General features: G+C 44.8%; 3 protein-coding genes across 8 annotated transcripts in view; 2 read left to right on the forward strand and 1 right to left on the reverse strand.

The window, feature by feature from the left end:
* The window catches only part of dip2ba (disco-interacting protein 2 homolog Ba), a 37,658-nt gene extending 32,037 nt beyond the window's left edge, over positions 1-5,621 (forward strand). For all 4 annotated transcript variants that reach the window (XM_047039617.1, XM_047039619.1, XM_047039618.1 and 1 more), the window contains 7 exons: positions 221-391; positions 610-671; positions 1,005-1,062; positions 1,192-1,266; positions 1,376-1,550; positions 1,740-1,863; positions 2,376-5,621. In XM_047039617.1, coding sequence (XP_046895573.1) covers positions 221-391; positions 610-671; positions 1,005-1,062; positions 1,192-1,266; positions 1,376-1,550; positions 1,740-1,863; positions 2,376-2,628 — 918 coding nt within the window. In that variant the 3' untranslated portion in view covers positions 2,629-5,621. The remainder of the gene's footprint in view (positions 1-220; positions 392-609; positions 672-1,004; positions 1,063-1,191; positions 1,267-1,375; positions 1,551-1,739; positions 1,864-2,375) is intronic.
* Positions 5,622-7,963: 2,342 nt separating this feature from the next.
* Positions 7,964-9,535, reverse strand: LOC124480265 (acrosin). The gene is made up of 5 exons (XM_047039394.1): positions 9,524-9,535; positions 9,082-9,266; positions 8,552-8,823; positions 8,305-8,447; positions 7,964-8,200 (listed from the first exon to the last, which is right to left on the reverse strand). Exons 1-5 carry the CDS (start codon positions 9,533-9,535, stop codon positions 7,964-7,966), a joined length of 849 nt encoding a protein of 282 aa, XP_046895350.1.
* A 4,779-nt stretch (positions 9,536-14,314) lies between these two features.
* The window catches only part of scn8aa (sodium channel, voltage gated, type VIII, alpha subunit a), a 39,234-nt gene continuing 36,074 nt past the window's right edge, over positions 14,315-17,474 (forward strand). For all 3 annotated transcript variants that reach the window (XM_047039613.1, XM_047039611.1, XM_047039612.1), the window contains exon 1: positions 14,315-14,616. In XM_047039613.1, coding sequence (XP_046895569.1) covers positions 14,338-14,616 — 279 coding nt within the window. In that variant the 5' untranslated portion in view covers positions 14,315-14,337. The remainder of the gene's footprint in view (positions 14,617-17,474) is intronic.

Raw genomic sequence — 17,474 nt, forward strand, 5'->3', positions numbered from 1 at the left:
TCTCTCTCTCTCTCTCTCTCTCTCTCTCTCTCTCTCTCTCTCTCTCTCTCTCTCTCTCTCTCTCTCTCTCTCTCTCTCTCTCTCTCTCTGTCTCTGTCTCTGTCTCTGTCTCTGTCTCTGTCTCTGTCTCTGTGTGTGTGTGTGTGTCACGCACACACTGTCACACACTGAGCCCGTGCGTCACCGTGGGCGCCCCCCTGCGGGGCCGTGTGTGTTGCAGGCGCGGGGGGTGAACCTGTCGTGTGTGAGGAGCTGCGTGGTGATAGCAGAGGAGCGCCCTCGCCTCACCCTCACCCAGTCCTTCTCCAAGCTCTTCAAAGACCTGGGCCTGTCGCCCCGCGCCGTCAGCACCGCCTTCGGCTCCAGGGTCAACCTGGCCATCTGCCTGCAGGTGGACACACACACACACGGACACACACAGTACTCACGTGCAAACACACCCGCGCGTGGACACCGGCTCACAGTTGCGTTATGCAAACGTGTTAATACACGTGTAGTACGAGTGTGTGCGCTTGTGTCCCACAACTTTCTCTTGAAAGCAGCAGTGTTTAATACAACATGGATACACAGGGTGCGAGCTCAACTTTCTCCTCGGTGCCTCCCCTACAGGGTACTTCTGGACCAGACCCTTCCACAGTCTACGTGGATATGAAGTCCCTCCGCCATGACAGGTAGGTCCCAGACACCAGACGGTAGCTAGCCAGCTCCAGGAAATCGAAGGCATGTAGAACTACAAAGACCAGGATGTAGCCAGCCAGCTCCAGGAAATAGAAGGCATGTAGAACTACAGAGACCAGGCTGTAGATAGCCAGCTCCAGGAAATAGAAGGCATGTAGAACTACAGAGACCAGGCTGTAGCTAGCCAGCTCCAGGAAATAGAAGGCATGTAGAACTACAGAGACCAGACTGTAGCTAGCCAGCTTCAGGTAAATAGAGCTGGAGAACTACAGAGACCAGAGAGCCACACACTGACTGTGTTCCTGTCCCATGTGTGTGCCTTCCAGAGTGAGGCTGGTGGAGAGGGGAGCCCCTCAGAGTCTTCCACTCATGGAGTCAGGAACAGTGAGTATCTCCTTCCTGACTACTGTCAAGCCACACTGGACCTCCGGCATAGTTGCCTCGTGTTTCAGTTCTAGCTCAAGCAGGGTCTATTGGCTGTTCTATTGAACATGGGCCGTTGTGTCCTCTCAGATTCTCCCAGGGGTGAGGGTGATTATTGTCAACCCAGAGACCAGGGGTCCATTGGGAGACTCCCATCTCGGGGAGGTGAGTGTCCTTTTCCCTGTTACTTTCCCCTCGTCAAATCCATGACAGACCCACTCGTTTTGGGCCTCATATTCCGCTCCCTGCGTGTGTGCGTGTGTGTGTGTCTCAGATCTGGGTGAACAGCCCTCACAGCGCCAGCGGCTACTACACCATCTACGGCGAGGAGAGCCTGCAGGCGGACCACTTCAACACCCGGCTGAGCTTCGGGGAGCCCCAGACCCTGTGGGCCCGCACCGGGTACCTGGGCTTTGTCAAGAGGACCGAGCTGCTGGACGCCAGCGGAGGTGAGGAGGAGGGAGGGGGGGAGGTCGTACGGTGTAGCAATTAAATGTTTCTCTCCCCCCCCCCCTAAAAAAAAGTCATGTTTTTTTCCTCAAACGTGAGTTTGCGATAGCCAGAATATTGTGTGCAATCTGGGTGAAAAGGCAAGCCACGCTAACCAAACCCCCCCCCCCCAAACCTGTCCCGTTCAGACCGGCACGACGCCCTGTTCGTGGTGGGCTACCTGGACGAGACCCTGGAGCTCCGGGGCCTGAGGTACCACCCCATCGACATCGAGACGTCCGTCTCCCGGGCTCACCGCAGCATCGCCGAGAGGTACGACCCTGCGCCCCAGAGATGCTGCATGCACTCCCACAACACCCTGTGTGTCTGTGTGTTTGTGTCTGTGTGTCTGTGTGTGTGTGTCTGTGTGTCTGTGTGTGTGTGTCTGTGTGTCTGTCTGTGTGTGTGTGTCTGTGTGTGTGTGTCTGTCTGTCTGTGTGTGTGTCTGTGTGTGTGTCTGTCTGTCTGTGTGTGTGTTTATAAACTCACACAAAGGATGTGTTCACTTCATTTACCCCCCATGACCTGAAGAATCAGCTCACAGTGTCTGATATCTTTGGAATATACTTTCACATTTGTAAATAATCATGTTTTCTGAATGCAAACACATCAGTTACTAAACAACAAACGTATCCGAGCCCGAGATTGTCCTTTCACCATTTGGCGCTAGGGTGCTGTCAAGTGTGCAGTACGCCAGCAGGCTGCGTGGAAAGGCACACCCACACGACCGTCCACCCCTGGCGGCCCTGTCTCACCCTCTCCCTCCCCGTGTCCCTGTGTTGCAGCGCCGTGTTCACCTGGACCAACCTGCTGGTGGTGGTGGCGGAGCTGGCGGGCTCGGAGCAGGAGGCCCTGGACCTGGTGCCCCTGGTGACCAACGTGGTGCTGGAGGAGCACCACCTCATCGTGGGGGTAGTGGTGGTGGTGGACCCCGGGGTCATCCCCATCAACTCCCGCGGGGAGAAGCAGCGCATGCACCTGAGGGACTCTTTCCTGGCCGACCAGCTGGATCCCATCTACGTGGCCTACAACATGTGAAGACCCCTTCCTGGCTAGCGCTCGCGTTCACACACACACACGCGCGCGCGTATGTATGTATACACACACACTGTCTTGAATCTGGAGACTTGGTGACCTCGGAAAGAGGGGGAAAGGACTGGAGTGGGGGGGGGGGGGGGGGGGTTGGACTGATGCAACCCTTCTGAAGAAGAGGTGACACACAGACAGTGGACAATGCTTCTCCCCACTCCCTGCAGCCCTCTCTCTCCCTGGCTCTGGGCTGGGTGTGTCCAAAGGTGTGTTACCCAAGTGAGGCAGTGGGAGAATACTGTGGTTGACCCGGGCTAAGCCTCTTAACTGTTGCTCCACTTCCTGACCGGCTCTGAGGAAAAAACGTCCGGCAGAGGATGAGGCCGGCGGCCCCCCTTCTTCTTGACGGTGGCGTTCCGCCGAGAAGAAGACCACCTCCCTCCCAACTGTCCCTCCCCCGCTCGTCCTCTCCTCCTCTCCCCGACCGCACCTTGCACCGGACGTGACAGATGTCGTTTTGGAAAATGACCACAGAGAAGACTCTTATCTCCTGGACTCCATCCATTCCCATTCCTGTGAGTCTTTTTTGGTTCCGAATTGAGTTTTTGACCTTTTTTGTTTGTCGTTTTATCAGGTAGGCAGGGGGTTGGGCAACACTGGAGGCACTGAGAGGAGCTCCGAGGCCTCCCTCCCTCCCCGTGCACTTTAACCCTCTGTCCTCCTCCGTGGAGGAAGGACCACACCTTCAGACTCTCCAACAGTGTTACCGTGCCCTCGCCCCGGCCTCACCGCGACCCCTGCAGCCACGCCCGCACACCCGCCTGTGGTCTTCCCTGCTGACGTTAGAACACGGCCGGCTCCCCAGAGACTCTCTGTGCCGGTCACAGCCATACCCTCCCAGACACAGGGCAGAAATGGCTTCCTGAATGATTTCAAACGAAAATGTGGTTATGAGTCATGAACCGACTAATTCTTTATTAACTAGTTCTTTGGATGAAAAGTGTTGAAGGTCAGCTATTAAAACCAATTTTGCTTTTCCTAGTTCCCCACAGTGCAGCAATGGGTATCATCTCTCACTCAATAGACTGGACTTTACATTTGGATATTTTAGAAGGCAAACCAGTGCCTTTTCTTTAGCATGAAGCACAGTGTGGTCTTAAATAATGGATTTGGTGTGTTACCAAGAAAAAAAGAAAAGTGCAGTAGGTATAGAAATGAGGACAAGTGTTTGCCTTAGGAAACCTGTGGAACTTCTATACCTTTGTCTTTCATTTTATCGCTGTGCTTAAATTATAGCAAAAGGGAGGCTGGATGGATGGTAAGGATGATATGTTGACTGTATGGGTTGTATTTTAGAGGTCAAATACTGTATTACTGGTGTTCATGTGCACATTGAAACTTATGTTGATAAAACTTGACTGATCTTTCATACTTGACAGCAAATTTCTGCACCACTGACTTATTCGTAAGTAACACATTGCAAAATTTGAGGACATTTATCAAAAGGTTTTGGCAGGTGGTTAACAATTTGCACTTTCCCATATCACATAACTTTTTGCCAGAAGCGTGAAAGTGAGCGTGCGTGAGCTCGTGTGTGTGTGCCTGTTTAAAAGTGCATTGTTTGCCTTTCCTAGAGCAAAAGAAAAAAAGTCGCTCAACAATGTTTTTGTTTTATGCCAGTATTTTTGTTGTCTGGCCTATTTTATGTCGACTCCACTGTACTGCAATTTTTATTCACTTTGTCAAAGTTGTTTTTAAATGATTTTAAGGTAATTTACTTCCAATATATTATGTTCTTTTACTCAGACTACTATTTAGCTATCGTTAACAAGATGCCACAACTCAAATCTGCAAATGTTTGACACAGAGGTAGTTGAACTACTTGAATCACAGTCATTGTAATTTATACAAGCCCATATTTTTGAATGATGTTCAGTTAAATGAGTTACAAATAAATGTTTCAACTTTTTGGGCTAGTCTGTGGTATTTGGCTTCTTCCAACTGTACATTAATACCATCAAATTTATGAGTATTGTAGATAATTTCCCTTGTATTCAATAACAATTGGTGCTATAGCTTGAAATGGGCTAATATTAACTATAATTTGCTTCAAAGTGTATGTGGGTACAAGAGGAATGGATACTATTTGTAATATCTGTTAAAAATGTTACAACTGTGAATCCTACTTCTGGTAGCTCTCTGTGAAGATACTGAATCATAACAGTTCATTCATGCAAATCATTGATAGCCTTCATATCATTTGAAACAAACAACTTTCAGTTGTGCATAAATGTGCTAAAACTGATGTGAATGTTCAATATTGTAACAGTTCTATCATGTACAAAACGACATGAGAAGTAGGAGTTACCATTTCTAATTTGTCCACTGTGTAAATTGTACTGTTGAGTAAAAAAAATATAAATAATGCAAAACTGGAGCGATCCAGCTGCAGCCACTCAGCCAAGCGTCTCACTAAGAACAGAGGGGCCCTAACACGTGCCCTAGAATCACACTAACACTAGCGCCAACTCACACACCGCTTCTTCTACACCGACTGTACCTTTTATTCTTAATGAGTTTTTGCATCATAACTGAGCATGATGAACAGAAGTTATTATTTTCTTTTTTTTTTTACATTTTTGCGAGTGACTGGCTTTCATTAGTGGGAGGATTGATTTAGTTAGTGAGAGCATTGGCTGTGTGAGTGGAGCTCGATACCATTGCAAAACTGGGGAGTTGACTTAAAAGCACAATATTGTATCTGTAAGGTTCAAAGAATATGAACCTTTCCGATGTTTCTTTTCAATTCTCAAGGGCCAGAAATACATACCTCAACAAAGTCTGCTCACTATGCATAGAAAAAGCTGCATTCAATTTGATTTCAATATATGGTGCAATACCTTCCAACTCAGAAAAGGCATATGGAGGAGTATGTCTTATTTGACAAAATAATGTCATGTCACTGTATGTTTCATGTGAACAATAAAAACAGGCTTTTTGTGGGAGTGCCTCTGGGTTTCTGTCTAGCGTGTGAAGTTGCATCTTATGTCCACTAGGTGTCAGGTCACTTATCCAGCAGCCTACTTAGGTGAGTTTTCCCACTTCTGCTATACTGTACATCCCATGCTCATTGGATATTACCCATTCATATTTAGCATCATTAGTATTGTGTGGCCCTTTAGTCAGAAAGGGCATTATGGCTAATTGTGGGGATTACATTTTGAGACTAAAGGTGTCTCAAGAAAGCCAACATGAGCATATTCCATAAGCCACATTGTATTTACCCAAACACTGATTATCACAACATCAACCAAACAGTTTAAAAGGCTCCCATCTAGTAAATGGCATTAGTAAATGTACAACAACGTGATACAATATTACTGTGTCATTTTACCTCGTGTGGACAACAAAGTAAATGACAGAAGGTGAGATGAGGACTGGTTCTAGAATCTAGGCTCACTCATACAATATGAGAAAAGCATGAGCAGAAATGTCCACTTTTAGAGATTGAGTCTCTGAGGGATCCCATAGTTCTTGGTAAACAAATTTAACTACAGTCATATCTAACAGAACACAGTTAATTACAGTCATATCTAACAGAACACAGTTAACTACAGTCATATCTAGCAGAACACAGTTAACTACAGTCATTTCTAGCAGAACACAGTTAACTACAGTCATATCTAACATAACACAGTTAACTACAGTCATATCTAACAGAACACAGTTAACTACAGTCATATCTAGCAGAACACAGTTAACTACAGTCATATCTAGCAGAACACAGTTAATTACAGTCAAATCTAACAGAACACAGTTAACTACAGTCATATCTAGCAGAACACAGTTAACTACAGTCATATCTAGCAGAACACAGTTAACTACAGTCATATCTAGCAGAACACCGTTAACTACAGTCATATCTAGCAGAACACAGTTAACTACAGTCATATCTAGCAGCGGTGATGAAGCAGTTTATGAGGCCCCCAAGATTTGGATGAAAATTAACAGAAGAGATGAGAACCAAGTTTCTAAGTGTAAAATGTTAATAACACTTGCAGACTGCATTAGAGGACTACAGTGATGTCCCACCACACAATATGTTATATAGGTCAGATTGTGTCTGGATTTACTCATCGTCCTTCTGAGCTGCTCTAAGAGCTGCCAGCACGAATCACATCCATCTTCACCATCAACTTGTGCCAAGTTGTCTGTTACACTTCTGGCTACTTCTTGATGTTTCATAAATGTGCAGTGAACAAATGAATAACAACTAACTACTACTACTAATACTCTAATTTCAGAATCAGAATTTGGTTCATTCGCCATGTATGCTACACAAACACAGATTTTACTGTGGCAGGAAGGTGCAGACAATAAACGTATATGGGTCTTAAATTAAGTAAAAGAGTACAATAGTTGAACTAATTCTGAGAACTAAACAATTTGAAAAATAAATGTAAAATGTATGCATTATATAGCCAAATGTATATGGACACCTGGTCACACCTACAAGAGCTTGAGGGACAACCCATTCCAAAACCATAGGCACTAATGTAGAGGGGACACAGTTATGGTGGAACAGGAAAGGGCCTTCCCCAAATTGTTGCAACAGTGAAAAGTTAGAAGCACCCAATTGTCTAAAATGTCTTTGGATCCTGTAGCCTTTAAAATACTCTTCAACAGATCTAAGGGGCATAGCCCAGACCCTAAGAGACTAGCATCCCTCTACCTCCAAACTTTACAGCTGGCACTATATATTCCAGTAGGTAGTGTTCTCCTGGCATCCACCACAACCAGATTCATTCATCAGAGAGTAAAGCGTGTGTCTCTTCACCCCAGAGAACAACTTTCCACTGATCCAGGGACAGCAATGTGCTTCACATCCACTCCAGCGGAAAACAGATCTCAAGGTGCAACGGCTAAGAGTTATAAAATAAGGTAAAACAAGGTAAAACATCAATATAAAATACAATTAAGCAATTAAAACTCAAAAGATCTACTAAATAGAAATGTTTTAGTCCTTTTTTTAAAGTCTCAGTGGTTTAAGGTGCCCTGCTGGATTTTATAAACGAATTAAGGAGTGTGGCTGAAACACCTGAACTCAATAGGCTAATTAGTGTAGGTGCCCACATTTTGAGTGGACCATCTATGGCTAAAGGTGTGAACATACATTTGAGTTTGGTTTCAACTGTAGGAGGGGGTGCAGTGTAAGGTGCCACAGCCATGGGGGCATCTTCACATGGGTGACATACACGTCTGATATTCATGAAATCAACTCTTTAATGAGACACTGAAGGGTCATGAGGCAAGATGATGGTCCCTGTTCAGTGATCAGCAGGGTTCAACTCAGGATCAAAGCAGCCAAGAGTAGAAGTAGTATGTAATTGGGATGTAAACTCCAGGCAGCAGACAGCGTCCTTGACTGGATCATCCGCATCCAAGACACATACTTGCTCGTTCGAGTATACACTCCTGGCCTTTTAGCCAATCCACAATCCTCGCCAAAGCTTGTCACGCCAACAAGGTAGAATCTGTCCTGATCCTCACTGTAGCACTGGAGAGGGCCTCCGCTGTCTCCCTAAAACCAGACAACACCTGAGTTCTACTCTGGAGAAAGCCCTCGAACCTTCCGAAAACTTCAACAGAGATTTAGTGTTCAGTACGGTTTCAAAGGTCTAATACCTGACATGAATCGACTGCCCCCGTCTCTGACCCAGCACAAATCATCGTATCTGTGATTATACCATCGTACCAGTCGAGCCGGTTGCATTTGTTTCTGTTCAGGAGCTGCACCTCAGCCTCTTGTAGTTTGGTGGCTGTCGACCCTGTAAGCCCCCCATCTTTCATATCAGATTCTGGATCAACACTGACAGTTTCAGATGAATTGACAGATGAACAGGGTCATAACATGGGTCGGCTTCATACAAACCTTTGTAAGTTTTGCTGCCCCAACCACTGATGAAACAGTGGTTGAAATGAAGGTTTGATTCCTCAGTTTCGTTTGCCATTGAACAGACGGGCATGACATATTCATCAAAGTGCAACGGGGAGCTTAGAAGAAGAAGAGCTATGTCATTGACAAAGCTGGCTTTTACGAAGTTCTTGTGGTGTATGACCAGATTAACGTTTTTGCGTTGGGAAAGTTTTCCAGGTGCTGATAACACATGTAGACCTGCCACCACAGAAAGATGACTTATTTTCCTGTCGGTAAAAAATAAATAAAAAAGTCTGAAATTTAGTCTTGCCTATGACTATTGTTATAACCAGGATAGGTTGGTATGTATATGGGGATCTTGATGCTGCATGCATCAGGATTGCCAACTATGGACATTGTGTGTGTGCTAACCCATCTTCTTGAAGACTTCTTGAAGATGTGTTTACTTTGTTTTTGTTAAAATCTCGAAATAAGAATTCCAAAACAAAATGGTGTTGTGTCTTAAAAGGTGGGCTTATACTCACCGTTTGTCGGAGAAACAATGTGATGCTGTGAGCACCCAAAGGCTGTTGAGGATAGAACCACCACAGAAATGCGCCGAATTCACCTGAAGACTCACCAGCCATGGCCATGCCCCTACAGGTGCGTCATGCCCACCTACAATACGTGACCCACCTGGAGCGCTCACGAGCGGCCGTTGCCCACATATCTGTCAAACAGACGACACGCTATTGTTTATATCACAATTCATTTAAAATATAAAAACAATATTGTATTGTCATTAAACGTACAAAATGTCCTCTAACATTTAGACGAATACAACTTTTGGGTCTTTGGTATACAGTATAGACGGTTTAGTATCTCGGATTTTAAGCAAGTACTTTTACTTACAGGCTTTTGATATGTTGTACTGTTTGCCAAAAGTAAATGAATAGACAGGATGCTTTGTAGAATAATTACAAATACCTTAATGTCCATGTAGTCAAAGAAAAATGTATGTAAATGAAAATTGACAGAATTGTGATGGAATGTCAACTCTCCAAAATCTCAAATTTTGGGCTATCTTATGTTATCTGTCATCACGTCAATTGTCAGCTCTGTGACGTAAAGCCAACGTCGCTCATGTGAGATAGACGGATTTAAAAAAGATGGACTTTAGAATGTGAGGCTTGTTCAGAATGAAAAAAAAACACAATTTGGATTAACGGTCTTTTAATGCGTTCTCTGGCATCAGCACAAAAAATGCCAAAGTATAAACAGATTCGTTTGTTATAGTTCAACAACAGTCAACATGTAGCCTATAGGCTATTTCCTCATCAACCTATTTCGCCTACACGATGCCTCTTATTCTGAAGTAGGCTTATACTTAAAAAAGTGGAGTCACTATCATACTCAATTGATAAGCCCATTTTAGTTCGTTGCAGAGCTGAATCGTCCATGCAAAACCTTTGACTTCTTGTGATAGCTTTAATACATTTGCCTTAGCCTGTTCAATTTGTTATGCTAAATGGTCGCAGATAAAAATTTGTGGTAGGCCTATTGATCATTTTACAAAATGCACTTGCCGACACTCCCTTACATTTTGCTGAGAGTCATCAATTATGCAGGGTAACGGCACGCACTGACAGCGAAGATAGCAGCAACAATATGGCGACAACCGCAGTTTCTCCCGAATCTTTTCGACATCTGCAGTCCAGCAACGCCTTTTTTGGTTTTCAGTAACGCTTGTAAAGTAAGTAAATTGTATTTCCTCCTAAAAGGATTGCATGTTTAGACGAATATGTGAAATTTTAGCCTGTCAATACCTTTATGAAAATGTCGCAGAGCCGACCACTGTCCAAGCATCCTTTTTTGACTAAATTCTCAGCTCGCCCGTGCCACAGCATGATACATGGAATATCTTTGCCTTATACCTATTTTATTCTGACATCTGATTGATTTCTGCCGATACATTGATTAAGGAAGAAATAATTATGGTGTTTTTTTTCTCCACTTTAACCAGGTAGGCTATCAATCAGAACCTCACATTTATAATGACGAATTAATATTATATTTACACCTCATGTAATGTTTCTTTATTCAGCACGCAGTAGTTAATCTTCGAATAAGAGTCTGGAAGTCTCCCATCAACCAACATTTTTTCGCAATGTATGGGTGTTTTTGTGGCAGTACATTTGAAGGGCTACCCTCCTTATGTCTTTCACCGTTTCGTTTAAGGATAACCTGTCAGATTATTAGATTATCATACAATTGTCTATCTTATGTGGTATGTGTGTATGGAACACATATCCCCTTATTGATCTGGTGGTCTACATGCCTTCACGGGTGTGGTGCAGAGAATGCGTAAAAACGCATAGAGCCTTATGAAACACTAGTTTATTCATTAAAATGATATGCAGCACGAATGTATTCAGATTTCTAAGTGTGTTGTTCACAGTAAATGATCGTGATGGACCAATGGCTTGGTGAAAAAATCAACAGAAACCACCCACTGCAGCATTCGGAACATTTCCTTGTTTGTGGGCCGCGCTTTTGGGTAAACGTGTGCATCATTGTCGCTTGATGCTTATTTGTATCCTTAGGCTATTGGTTAGTTGTACCTTAAACCTGTTAATGTCTGATGAAGACAGCGTTGGTCAATCGGTGTTAAACCATATGGCAAATTGCAAATGTAAAGACACTGTCGATTGACCGTGTATTTCGCGCGTTCTGAATTCGGGATATGTGTTCATGTCTTGGACAGAATGTCATTGATCTTTAAAGTCGTGAACTGTAGTATCGATAATGAGGGTAAAATAAGGCCGTTATTGGCTGACCTACAAAGGATATGGCTGGTGGACCCACTGAGGTTTCATATGTTCCCAAAAGCGGTCTATCCTTGAAAGGACATCAGTCTATATTGTCGCCAGCATGTAGCCTTCGTTAGGCCTACTATTTGATAGGTTTTATAGCGTAGTCTACATAGGTGTAAAGTAAAAGCCGGTGTGTGTAAACGATTCATTTGATTTCATGTGTTTTTGGCCCATTGATCGGTGGCCAGGTGTGAGCTAATGTAAAGAAGCATTGTCCTATCTACGATCCTCAAATAGCTACCGCACTTTTTTTATACATGAATGTGGCAGTAAAGAGCTAAACGTGTAACGGTAACCACGCTATCGAGACAAGTTTACCTTGTGCGCATTGTTTCGAATGTGGTGCTGAAATGGACAGCGCCCCGGACATGAAGAAGAGATGTGAACGGAACGTATTGAGGCCTGCTTTTCATTTAACTAAGGTCAGAATGGTGTTACATTACCAGTTGTCTGAGCTTTCATTACGGTGTTGTGAGCCCTTAAATTGGTCTGATAACTCAATATTGCACTGAAATGTAATAGAAATCGTAAAACAATATTTAAATAATGTGGCCATTGGATGGAAATGAGGTTGGGTTGTGGTGTATAGTAACATATATAGGTTTGGACTAAACCTTCTGAATGGTCTGGATTTCTCGGCACTTTTACCTGGTTTGTGTGATGCAAGATGTCTTGTGATCTGCTGCTGTCTGTTGTTGTTTCAATTTCATTCGACACACTGCTGACATGCCTGGCTTTGTTGTTATTGTTTGGTCTCTCGCTGGAATGATATAGAATCAAATGTGATTACCCTGTTTAAAATGATTAGACATGCTTCATAATGTAGGGTTATGATGTGTCAGTTCTGCATTACAGTAGTTTCCTGAAGGTTCTATCATGAAAATACCATGGCGTGGATTCTGTGGTGGGTTAAACAACTTCTTTTAATGGCAAGTCTGACTTGCAAACATGAATATTCTAGAAATTTGTGTTCTGAATTTCGGCACTGTCCTTTATGTTTGGTATGCATAACAATGTTGATCCTGAAAATGAGTGAAATAGCTGTTCAAATTGGCTGCTGAAAAATAATAATAACAATACAAATACATCATACTCGTCATAATGGTTTGTGGTAGCAGTAATCATGGTTTTCTCTATACTTGAGGTGAAAGCTCATTGTATGCACTCTCCATAAGTGCACATGTTTCACAAACATGCTAATAGTAGCCTGATCATAGGACTTCTCCTCAAACTGATTAGGATTATACCAGAGGCTGTGATGTGGGAAACCGACTAGGCTACCACTGAGGTTGAACTGTAAGAATGGAGAACCTATTTTCTCAATGAATTTCGACACAAAGGTGACACATGCAGCGACCGGTTATGTAAGATGATGGCAACGGAATGAGGAACGTACATGAACATTCCTCTGGTGTATCGGTGAGAGTCGATGCAGCATCTTCAACAGTCAACATTTGGCTTCTTAGCAAGTAATCAGTGGCAGGGTCAGCCTTAGTCTGCTGAGCTCGAGTTGATGGTCTGTCGATTGCTCCGACCTCTTTCTCTTTTTGTCCTTGAATCCTTTTCTAAACCTGTCTATACCCATGTTATTCTATAATTGCAAATATTCTATAGCCAATCATGTTTTTTGTTGTAAATCTCTATCCTACTGAGACTGCTTGGCACGACATGTCTTTTCTCATGTGATGTGTATGTACTATACATATGTGTTACTGTACATATTCTTCGCTATATTCTCAAGCAAATTCAATAGATGTATTCACTCTGGTATTTCAGTGCTGGTTTTGTGTGTATTCTGTTTTTCTACATGTTTTTGTACTTATTATGTAAGTGTGTCCACAGTTCTATGGGTGTTACCCGAATGCTTGAGTTTCCTTCAGGATTACTAAAGTGAATAGAATTGATACCACATCCAGGTAACCCTTAAAAGGTGGCTGGGTGAACAGGGTTGGACAGAAGCCATGAGGTTAACAGCTGTGCCTGCCTTTCAACAGGCAGGGCATGACTTGTGTGATGTAGTTGTGGGATGTGTCCAGACAGCCCTTCTTCCCCATGTAGCTCCGCCCCTATGTAGAGTTGAGGCAATAATGAAAGGCCCAGAGTGGATCAGGACCCAGCAGGTGTCTCCTGCTGTAATTGTCTTAACAGGTAAATGGATCTCCCACAGAGAACAGTGACTGAAATGCATTTGGTTTCTGCTTTCCATCTCAATACACCACGCCTGTGAATGTTATACAACGCTAAGCAGGCTATCGGAGATTGATAGAGCAAAAGGATATCTAGCGATGGGAGTAAAGCACAAATGAATAATTTGTACCAATGCAATATTCATGGAGCCATTCTTTTAGCGAGACCAAAGTTACCAAGTACAGCAAACCTGCGTGTCAACTGTCCCATTGTACGTGACAAGCAGTGAGGATGTGTTTTTGGCGGTTGTTTCATGGTGCCTTCTCGATATAGCAGCTGGAGAGTTGAGGATAGGTATTTTTAGTTCACTCGAACAGTGTTCTTATTATCTTGTTTTTGCTTCAAATGTGTTTCTCGTGAAGTCTGGCCTGTGCAGGCCACGTCTGGCTTGGCTGTGACAGATCCTGACAGATTTTCTGTTCTGAGGCTCCTCCCTGCTGGAGACTGAGAGAGGGGCCAGATCACCTATTCTTTAGTTAGGTTGCTTTTGATATGGTTTAAGAATATCTTACTGTTCAGTTGTTCCATTCGTATTTGAATTCCTGTTTCCCTGGTATGTCTTTCAGTGTATCCTCAACCAAATTGCTTATCGACATTCAAAGCTTCTCAAATGCCCCCTCAGAGTGACCTGTATCGAAAAACTCTGTTTGGTCTCCCTCGGTGACGTTTGTCTTTGTCCCCACAGTGCTGGTTACCGTGCATGGTACAAACTTAAAGACCAAGTAGCTGCAGGATGAAAACATGGCCGCGCCCCTTATCCCACCGCCAGGACCTGCCAGCTTTAAGAAGTTCACCTTGGAATCTCTGGACCACCTCGAGCTGCGAATCAACGAGGAGAAGAACAAGAAGCCGCCCAAGCAGGACAGCAGCTACCGCGACGACGATGACGAGAACAAGCCCAAGCCCAACAGTGACCTGGAGGCCGGGCGGAGCCTGCCTTACATCTACGGGGACATCCCTAAGGGAATGGTGGCGGTACCAATGGAGGACTTGGACCCCTTCTACCTGACTACTCAGAAAGTGAGTGTCCACAATGTCTACCTCAGCCCCATCACTTTTTAGAGGCCTGTACTTCAGGTGACCTCCAGCCCTCACTGTGTCTTAATACATTGAAACTTTCAGACAAAGTGGTGTTGGATGTGAATTGGCATTGTACTAGAACTGAGCCCTTCCTGCCTTCCGGGTATGTTGTAAAGTGACTGTAATTTGAGAAAGATTGCATCTAAATGACTCGGCAAAGTCATTATTCAGTTAAACATGGCTTGGTGGTTTTGAAAGTTAAGCATAGTGTTATATTGGCATACTTGTGACAACCTTATGATACCATAAACAATTTCTCCTTGAAATGTCATGAGGCGAGTCACTGTGCGTTGAGGTCAGTCCAGTTGGTCCACAAAAAAGCCCAGAATTTCTTTCACTAGAATAGTGTGTACAGTGATTTAAAAATATATATTTATCGACAGCTCAGTCATCATTCTGCTCTCTGTCTGCCTCAATCCTGATTAGGTTAGGAAATGCAGTGTTTGTTGGTTCCCCTCCAAGGCCAGGATTGTGCTTGAGTTGTGGAGAGGGACGTCCCTTCAATCGGCTTGCAGGGCTTTAGGGAAAAGGTCAACAGCAGACACACACTCTTGTTCCAGATGACAGACTTTTCTAATTGTCTACAAAATTAATCCTGCAGAAAAAAAGGCAGCTGCCGTAAATGGCACCCGGCGTATTAAAGGAGACGTGCGTTCGTTTCGCTATGGGCTTGTTTCGTGTGTATGTTCTGGAGTTTACGTTGTGACACCACTTGTCAATAGGAGTGACCTTGACGACGAGTTCACCCGTTCGCGTCAGGGTTCAGCTGCGAGCCAAAGACACAACTCCAAAACCTTATAACAGAGATGTCACCTAGCTGTTGAAACACATCCAAAGTTTTTTAGGCAGGGAAGTCTATTTAAGTAATCCCTCAAGAAGACTACAGTATGCATCATAAACAAGATGACACATTCCGTTCAGAACAAGATAGACATGGGAGAGATCTGAGTCAGACCCATTGGAAATAAATGGCACTGAAGCTAACTAAGTTAAGCTAAATTCACAGTTCTGTATTCCACAACATGAATAAATACATATATTATAATATAGTATAAACCTTTTATAACTAACATGCAAGGTACCTCCTCCACCCTCTCAAGATGGCTTCCCTTTGTTCATCATGATGACAGAAAACTTCAGTAGGCAAGGTCAAACATAATACTTGGACATATTGTGGACAATGACAGGACTGTTTGATTTTCTGTCATGTTATTGTCTGTGTGTTTATGTGAGTGTGTGTGTGTACTGCCTCTTACCTTGTCTTTCTCTCTAAGTACTGCATGCTGGTGGTTATGTAACAAACCAGTTCAGTGCACGGGAAGGAAAATGAGATTCTCCTGATGCAAAGTGAAAACAGGGCTGGGATAGGGTAGGACAGTCTTCCCCTTACTCACTTCTGCATATTTCATTGTATCACTCCTTTTTCCATCTTCCATCTTCCATCTTCCATCTTCCTCTCTCTCTCTCTCTCTCTCTCTCTCTCTCTCTCTCTCTCTCTCTCTCTCTCTCTCTCTCTCTCTCTCTCTCTGTCTCTCTCTCTCTCTCTCTCTCTCTCTCTCTCTCTCTCTCTCTCTCACTCTCTCTCTCTCACAGTCTCGCTAACCCCACCTTGTATCAACACACCGTCACACCTTCAAGTGACGGGGAAACCATGCCCTCATCCCCTTGCACCTCAAGGCTCTGATTCCTGTCCGTCTCTGGTCATAACGAGGTGGTTACTGCTGGAGGGGTGGAGGTGGTGGGGGAAGGAAGGAAGAGAGACTAAAACAACACCCTCTCAAGCTTGCAGCTGCAGCTCAGACACGGCAGGCCGTGCTTATGTCTGCACATGGCGGGGGAGGGTGGTGGGCGGCTCGGTGTCCTGTGAAATGGGCAGGAGGCCATTTGCTCATTGGTCTGTTCCCCTGACAGGCGGCAGGGTCATAAATCCTCAGCGGTGGCTCTCTTTTGAAAAAGCTCCAAGGCTGAGACAGAGGGGCCGCCCGGGGGGCTGATGACGCCATACCGCCCCTCCCACCTCCACCACCCACCCCTCTCACCTCCACCCACCCACACTAGGGCCTCCCTTGGGCCAGCCGGCGAGGCTGTGCTCATCTAGCAATAAGGGCCAGGTCAAGGAAGGCTGGGCTGGGCTGGTAGGAAAGGCCGGGCTGGCTGGGGGACACTTGACAATAGCCGGTGTCTTTGCCAGGCAGGGAGGAGAGGGGGGAGAGATGAGGTGAGGACAGGGGCGAAATGGAAGACGTGTGCAAGGATGCGTGAGCAGCCTCACTCTGCTCTCCCCGATGCAGCCAAGCTCACGTTATTGGCTGTGAAGAGGAACCTTCAAGGTACTCTCATGAGCAGCGTAAAGAACACGGCCCGCCTCAAACCTGATCGCGTGAACCAATCAACCAACAAGATGTCCAAGAAGCACACTTTCACTTCACCTTCACACTGTCATGTTTTTGATAGAGACATTAAGACATCATTTTGTGGCTTCCAAAAACATGAGAGAGGTTGTTCTGTCCGCGGGCCAGGGCTGAGAAGGAGTTCCTCATGTATACAGCAGGAATTGGGGCCTGAAATGGTAGGATTTAGGAGGCACGGATGAAAACAAAGACAGCAGGACTGGCTGGTCCAGCGCATGGGGGTGGATGTCTGCGGCGAGATGCGAGGATGCAGGCAGTGAAGTTGAAAGCAAAGGCTGCTGCTGGCTGTTCAACCCTGCCTGGTGACTTGAGATTCCCTCCGTATTTCAGCTGCTTCCTCTGCTGTCTCCCACCCATCCCCCTCCTCCTCCTCCTCCTCACTGTCCC

This window comes from Hypomesus transpacificus, chromosome 18 (assembly GCF_021917145.1).
Source record: "Hypomesus transpacificus isolate Combined female chromosome 18, fHypTra1, whole genome shotgun sequence".
Taxonomy (NCBI): domain Eukaryota; kingdom Metazoa; phylum Chordata; class Actinopteri; order Osmeriformes; family Osmeridae; genus Hypomesus; species Hypomesus transpacificus.

Bases quoted from the DNA above. Each gene is read 5' to 3' on its own strand.
- LOC124480265 (XM_047039394.1), bottom strand. The intron at 8,448-8,551 runs GTTTGTATGAAG...GGGGGCTTACAG, and splicing joins GGGCAGCAAAACTTACAAAG to GGTCGACAGCCACCAAACTA. The intron at 8,201-8,304 runs GTATTAGACCTT...GTCTGGTTTTAG, and splicing joins GGGCAGTCGATTCATGTCAG to GGAGACAGCGGAGGCCCTCT.